We start from the raw sequence: 8,042 nt of genomic DNA on the forward strand, positions 1-8,042 counted from the left end.
CACATGCCAAACACCAACATGTAGGTGATGAAACACAGTGACATGGTTTAAAACCTGCTTTCTCTATATGAATGCCATCCTGCTAAACACTTCTCACTAGAAGAACAATGACTTTAAAGTAAGCAGAGGTTGGTGACTTGTTGGTTTTTTGCAAAGTAAGCTAAAACCTAGTCTGAAATATGAGAGGATTTGTGAAGACAGAGGCACTTGACAAGCGTATTTATTTAATCTACTTTATGCTATACAGTAAGGTATAGGCTGTCTTACTTTCTTGTAATGAATCCATAGAACCACTCAGGTAAAATACCATTCTGTAATATAAGAGGAACCTGTGTCTCCATAAACCACTTCAATGCTAGATCTTTTAGCATCTCCAAGGACTGGTTTTCAGTTGCTGGGTTAGTTTCCCTTCCTAAGAGTAATTGCAGCTGTTTATTCTCCATGCTGTCTTGAAGTTGAATCTGAAGCATTTGAAGGGAGAAAAAAGAGAGCAATGCTACGTGTAAACCTCCACTACTGTCTTTATTATGGGGAATATGACATCTCATTTGCTTATTGTACACTCTTCCCTTTGGCTCATTAACCAGATAACATATGCTCAATGCTGTCATTGTTGCAAAGGCTATATGGTGCTTTCCCCTTGTGCAAGAACTTTAATGCAAAATCTTCCTTTCTGATCCATATAATAGAATTTGATCCCAATATGCAATATTTCTCTGTATTCTGGAACAAAACTGATGTCAGTGCAAGCTTTGGGTATGTAACAGGAAGCAGAAAATTATTATTTGTATTGCAGTAACACCAATCTAGATATACCACAGGTCTGACGGGAAAACTTTCCCCTGACACTTTTACAAAAAGGTGTTTTGCCTTTTGAGTGGATTAACTAAACCATGTTAAATATTGGAACTTCTAAACCATAGTCACTGAGGAACCTACTTTATTACAATTTAGGCATATTGTAAAGGAATGTAAACATCTAAACAGCTCCAAACAATTTTTTTAAATCAGTTATGGAATATGTACAGTAAAGAAGATCTAGCAGAAAGCTTTATGCAGATTAACATAGATATTAACTCTGTTAAATGGAGACCTATATAGTTACGCTTAGACATACTGATGGGCTTACAAACATCAATAAGAAAAAAAAATAAACAGGAGACCAGTCCACACTGGTTGAATGCTGCAAGAATGCTAGTTTAAATTCTAAACATTTCTATCATGTGTATATATTATCTCTTTATTATTTGCTCTTTACAACTATATTTTTGTTACACAAATGTATGGGGAGTTGCTGATCCTTACACAAATATCCATATTCATTACAGTGTATCTACTCACCTCTTTTTATAAAAGTGGGTTAGCATTTAGATCTGGGCAGTCAATTATTTTTTGTCAAGATCCAGATTTCTTGGTCAAGGTCTGGACTCCAGAGGAACATTTTTCACACCCCAAGTGCCCCTGTTCAATGAACACATAAGATGCTGTGTAATATACCCAATGCCTATTCCAGAGGTAGTCAATAGGTGGACCGCAGGCCAAATCCAGGCTGCCAAAGGCTTTTGATGGGACCATGAAACTCTGGGGGGCCATGGGCAGTTAGTGCGGGTGGGGCTAATGCAGGTAGAGGAGTACCTGGCTGCATGCTAGCAGGATTGGGGGAGGTGGCGCCTGGGCTGACATGTAACTCAGGGTGCAGGTGCCCCTCCCGCTGCTCTCTCTAAATGGAGCCCTGGCAGATGCTCTGGGCTGACTCGTAGCTCAGGGAGGGCAGGTATTCCCCCACCCTCTCTAAATAGAGCTTCACCGGGTGTGCCGGGGAACACTGGGGCTTGGGGCTTCATTCCCACATGAGATGCCAGGCTGCAGGCTTCAGCTGAAGCTCCAAGCTGAAGCCCCAACCTCTGGCATGTCTGGGAGGGGCTGAAGCCCCAAGCCCTGGCATTCCAGGTGAGGCTGAAACCCTGAGTCTCACTATGCTTCCTGTGGGGCTGGAAGCCCCGGGTTCTGGCATGCCCCACCCCCCACTGAAAAGCCTCTGGCAGTCCGGGTTTGGACCATGGGCCGCCTGTTGACTACCCTGGTTTAGATATAACCAAATGTCTGAGTTCAATATACCCCTGAGTGAGCTGAACAGCACACAGGAGTGTTTAGGCTGTCCTTACTTTGGAATCACCTGAGGCCTGGTCTACACTACAGAGTTAGGCTGACATAAGGTCCAGGTTTCCCTCCCCGCCCCCCTTGCAATCCATCATTGGGAGGCAGCAGCAGGGTTTGTGGCACTCAGCCTCAACAGCAGGGCTCACAGCAAGAGCCCCGTGGGCTCACAGAGGGAGCTCCCTACCACCACCTTTGGCTGACAGCCTAAGCTGTCAGCCAGGTGCAGGGCTCACAGCAGGAGCCCTCCCTGCCTGGGCTGACAGCCTGAACTATGAGCCTGGCCAGGCTTAATTTTACAGCAGGGAGCCTACCAGCAGTGAAATGGATAGTTTCACAGTGCTGCTATTTAACATTTGTTCTCTGGCTCTGGCTGTTGACCCTGGAGCTGGGGGACTCCAGCTGTGAGCCCCGGGGGAGAGGTGGGGAGGCTCCAGCTGCAATCTCCAGGCTCCAGAAAATTGAAGAGCTTGATATAGAGCTATCTATACATGATCTTGAAAAGGCAATCACCTCTTTAGCACCAGAAAAAGCGGCAGGAAACAATGGAATTCCAGCTGAAGTACTGAAACAAGGGCGACAGGTTGTGCTTCAGTATCACACAATGTTTTGCTTGCCTGCTGGAGAAAAGGAGGGATATCACAAGACATGAAGGATGCCAACATCATAATGCTGTATAAAAACAAAGGAGATTGGAGTGACTGTAACAACTACAGAAGAATTTCTCTCTTTAATGTTGTGGGCAAGGCATTTGCACAGGTCATTCTCAAAAGACTGCAAGTTCTGGCTGAACATGTGTGTATATATAGAGAGTCAGTGCAGCTTCCGTGCCAACAGATCAGTTATCAAGATGGGCTTCAAATTAAGGCAATTGCAAGAAAAGTGTCAAGAACAAGGAAAACCTCTCTGCCTGGCCTTCATAGATCTCGGACTTTTGACCTGGTCAGCAGAAAGGGACTTTTCCAGTTGCTAGAGGGAACTGGCTGCCCCTCGGTCCTCCTCAGTCTGATTCAATCCTTCCATGATAAAGGCTACAATCCAATAAAATGGTGATCAATCTGACGGCTCTAAAATCTGCAGCGGTGTCAAACAGGGATGTGTTTTGGCACCAGCACTCTTTTTGTGTACTCTTTCTGGTGCTTCATCATGCTTTCTCATTTAGCACTGAAGTTGTACATTTCTGTGCAAGATCAGATGGAAAACTCTTCAACATTGCATGTCTAAGAGCAAAAAGTAAAGTCAAACACTTGCTGTTAAGAGAACTTCTTTTTCTGACAGCACAGTGCTTGTGAGAGCAGCTCCAGAAACTTTGCAGTAGCTTTGTGATAGTTGTTGATGAATTTGGAGTAACCATCAGTCTAAAGAAGACAATGATTATGGCACAAGATGTATTGTCTTTCCCTGAAGTTTCAGTAGCACAACTTCTGCTATCTCTGATCAACTGTACTGGATACCTTATCTCTAGATGACTAGCATAATTCTCACATTGGAAAGGGAGCTAACATACAAACTTAAGAAACGCCATGCTGGGTCAGACAAAAGATCCATCTAGCCAGGTATCCTGTCTTCTGATGGTGGCCAATGCCAGGTGATCCAGAGGGAATGAACAGAACAAGTAATCATCAAGGGATCCATCCCCCATCATCCACTCCTAGCTTCTGGCAAATAGAGTCGAGGGACACCCTCCATGCCCATCCTGGCTAATAGCTACCACATTCAGCCAACTGATGAGGCATGTATGGGATAACAGGAAATTGACACCAATTCCCAAGATACAGGTCTACCACACATGCATTGTGAGCATGCTACTGTATAGTGGCAAGACCTGGACCACTTGCAGCAGGTAGGAGAGAAGGCTAAACATCTTCCATACCCTCGGTCTTTCTAATTTTAAATATCAAGTGGGAAACGCAATTTCCTGACATCAAAGTATCTGAGAAAGAAAAGTTGCCAAGTCTAATCACTCTTCTCAAACACAGATGTCTCTGTAGGCTTGGTCATCTGAACCAGATGGACGATGGATGCATTCCAAAGGATCTCCTGTATGGAGAACTAGTGGATGCTCCAAGGCCACTGTGCCAACCAAGGCTCAATGTCAAGGGCATTTGCAAGAGGAACTTGAAAACTTTAAAGCTGGTACTGCAAAGATGGAAGATGCAGCTAGCAACTGGCTACGTTGCAGGGCTGCGCTGCACCAGGGAATCAAAGAGGCTGAAGAGAGGTGGTTGAGAGAGAGGAGAGTGAAGAGGAAAGTGCACCAGGCCTCAAGCACCAATAGTGTGCTGGCTTCATCTTCCGGCCCTGCGCCTTACAACAGCATTATCTGTGGCAATGACCGTCACTCAAGAATTGGATATTTTTATCCACTCATGATGCTGCAGCATGACACACATTAACAGAACTGCTTTGGTGCTCACACCACCATATTTCAAGACAGGCATTTGCCTGTGAGGTACACATAATTTATCTAAACCAGTTTCAATAAAATGAGTTCCCAATCTCAAACAGCATCTCCCACTCATAGTACCATTCCCTTGCTCCAGCAGACCTTCCTTGGCCCTGGGAAGGTCTTGCAGAGTGTCCTAAAGGTGACTGAGTCAGGACTCTTACAGGGAAGGAAGCAGATTCCAGAACCAAAACCCTCTTACCAAGAATGTCCTACAACTAGACCCTCTAGTTTATACTTAGAGTGGGGAGAAAGTGAAAGCACTTCAGCTGACCTCCGCTGTTGCAGCATCCCCCGGGGGACAGGCAAACTATCTGGAGCTTGACTTCTTCAAAGAAAGGAAGTTAGGGTGAAAGAGGTAGCTGTGAGAGCTCACATAAAAATGAGCCTCAAGATTATGATGGCCCATTTAGGGAGAGCAAAATGACAAGATTCAGAAATGCCAGTGTGTACACTTTTCATGTGAGATACGTTAGTGAGCCAGTCATCCAAACAACTATAGAGAGGGGCTTCCTGCCTGTGCAGGTGTAATGCCATCCTCTTGCTGACTAATATGGCATACTGGTGACAAGTATAGCATTGGTATATACAGCATATGTTCCTGACATTTTGCTTCCAAAACGCATGGCCTTCTATTTGGAGCAGCTCTGTTAATATAACCATATGTGTATAATATTCTCACTTGCATAGAAAGGGGCTAAATGCTTGCAGTGTTTTCCCTCTTGCTATGTCAGGGCCAGCAGCAGCCTGGATTGGGCACAGCACATAGTTTTTACAGAAGGCTGACTCCTCCAGAATAGTCAGTGCGGAGTTAAACAGTGATATATACCCATTTAAGATGCATACTTGAATAAATCCTACTTGGTTTTAATTTTGAAACAATGTAAATTAATAAAGTGAGTTGCAAATCTCCCCACTGTATTTTCCACTGCATGCATCTGATGAAGTGAGCTGTAGCTCATGAAAGCCTATGCTCAAATAAATTTGTTAGTCTCTAAGGTGCCACAAGTACTCCTTTTCTTTTTGTGAATACAGACTAGAAACCTGTCAAAATTTTCTCTTGGGGGGTAAACACTTAGGATAGAGGCTCCTATGCATTCACATGAGCTGCTTTTCAGAACTATGTGGGACATCCTGATGTCCGTATTCTGTCCACATCAAACAGCCATTTCAGTCTGTCTTTGTCAGTATTTCACTTCCATGTTACCTGCACAAAATGTTATATAAGACAGCATCTTAAAAACCTATCTAAATACATATCTAACTAAGAAATTAGATTGAGCTGATCTGTTCTCCTTCACTACTAATCACAGTAGGGGCTTTAAATATGTATCTACTTAAGTCGTTGTTGTCATTTTTGAGTTACAAGGGATCTTACAAAACTGGGTGACTGGGCAACAAAATGGCAGATGAAATTCTGTGTTGATAAGTGCAAAGTTATGCATATTGGAAAACATAATCCCAACTACACATACAAAATGTGCTCTAAATTAGTGGTTACCACTCAAGAGAGAGATCTTGGAGTCATTGTGGATAGTGCTCTGAAAACATCTGATCAATTTGACTGGCAGTCAAAAAGGCTAACAGAATGTTAGGAACCATTAGGAAAGGGATAAATAAGATCCATGGAATGCCCACACCTTGAATACTGCATGCAGTTCTGTTCTCTTCATCTTAAAAAAGATACATTAGAACTGGAAAAGGTACAGAGAAGAGCAATGAAAATTATTAGGGGATGGAACAGCTTCCATATAAAGTGAGATTAAAAAGACTGGGATTGTTCATTTTAGAAAAGAGATGACTAAGGAGGGATATGATAGAGGTCTATAACTTCATGAATGGCGTGGAGACAGTGAATAGAAAAACCAGGGTCACCCAATGAAATTAATGGGCAGCACGTTTAAAATAAACATAAGGAAATACTTCTTCACACAATACGCAGTTAACCTATGGAACTCGGTGTAAGGCGATGTTGTGAAGGCCAAAAGTATAACTCGGTTAAAAAAATAATTAGATAAATTGTTAGAGGATAGGTCCATCAATGCTTATTAGCCAAGATGGTCAGGGATGCAACCCCATGCTTTCGGTGTCCCAAAACCACTGGCTGCCAGAAGCTGGGATTGGATGACAGGGATCGATCACTCAATAATTGCCCTGTTCTGGTCATTCCTTCTGAAGCATCTGGTGCTGGCCACTGTTGGGAGACAGGTTACTGGACTAGATGGACCATTGATCTGACCCAATATGGCCATTTTAATGTAGGAACTGAACATGCTGGTCTTTCAATATTCCATTCCCTTGGGTAAATAAAAACATTTTTAAAACCTTCGACAAGAGGACCTTTTACCATTTCTTTTTATAAGTGGAAAGAAATAATATTCCCATTTGACTAGAGCCGTTTACACTTTGCATGAGGGAACAAACGCTTTTGTTCATTCATTTGCAAACTGTTAAAAATAGGAATGTCAAACTGGTAGGTGTTAATTTGCATTTCTGTGAAAAAAATGATCTGGACTTTGTTTAGAGCTAATGTCATCAGCTCTTTCATCATCAGATGCTTTCCTGCAGTTTTAAGTTTAAAAACTTGCCCAAATTTATAAAAGTGGCCACTGATCTTTGGATGCCAAACTTGAGCTATCTGGGACTGATTGATTATTCAGAAGTGCAGAGCACCCACAATCCCAGATGAAGTCATTGGGCGCTAGGGGTGCCCAGCACCTCTGAAAATCAAACCTGAATTGTCTTAACTTGTGAACCCAAAACCAGAGACAACTGATAGTGCATGTAGCTTTTGAGAATTTTGGCCTTAACACTGTATGTGGGTCTTCTGGGATGCCTTTTATTATTGTTCCCTAATACATAATGCAGATTGCTGCATGGAACAGAGCTCTGAGACTTTACATTTCTCTATGCAATGCTACACAGCAGGACTAGTTATTCTGTCCCTTTGCCTACTGCCAAGCCCCAAATAAGATCTTCCCTAGGAACACAAGGGTCAAAATCTTCTAGAGTTTATATCAGCCTCTGCCAGCATAAATCTATGCCTGGGGTCCCCAGAACAGAAAATCCACTGGGGAAGAGGTTACAAAGCAGCTGCAACTTCTCCTTCACTATGTACTGCCTGGGTTAAAAGGGGCTGACCCAGTACACAGCAATATCAGGATCCGGGGTTGTAGAGTAGAGCTCTAATCCATCTTTGCACATCACCCCCTAACTGTGCTCTGTACAGTTCAGTCTCGGCCCAGGATCTGGCCCATGTTTCTGCCAGAACTCTAGAAATGAGGCAGCTCTACAAATCAACAGGTATGAACCCTCCAACAAGCCTGGAGGACAGTTGACCGTATAAACACTTGCATAGGGTCTGATTCTGACCTGCCTGGACTGTGCATAGTCATTAATATCTGTGCAAAGTGGGTGTGAAACACTACAAGTGCAATTT

At 43.3% G+C, this 8,042-nt stretch overlaps 1 protein-coding gene across 2 annotated transcripts in view; it reads right to left on the reverse strand.

Annotated features, from left to right (window-relative positions):
- Positions 1 to 8,042, reverse strand: part of SH2D7 (SH2 domain containing 7) — a 45,677-nt gene that overhangs the window by 17,057 nt on the left and 20,578 nt on the right. The window contains exon 1 of one of the 2 annotated variants that reach the window (XM_048867975.2): positions 268 to 734. The exons of the other annotated variant lie outside the window; for it this stretch is intronic. Coding sequence (XP_048723932.2) covers positions 268 to 611 — 344 coding nt within the window. The 5' untranslated portion in view covers positions 612 to 734. Of the gene's footprint in view, positions 1 to 267; positions 735 to 8,042 lie in introns of those variants that run through there. 2 annotated transcript variants of the gene reach the window in all.

The sequence above is a fragment of the Caretta caretta genome, chromosome 10, assembly GCF_965140235.1.
Source record: "Caretta caretta isolate rCarCar2 chromosome 10, rCarCar1.hap1, whole genome shotgun sequence".
Classification (NCBI taxonomy): domain Eukaryota; kingdom Metazoa; phylum Chordata; order Testudines; family Cheloniidae; genus Caretta; species Caretta caretta.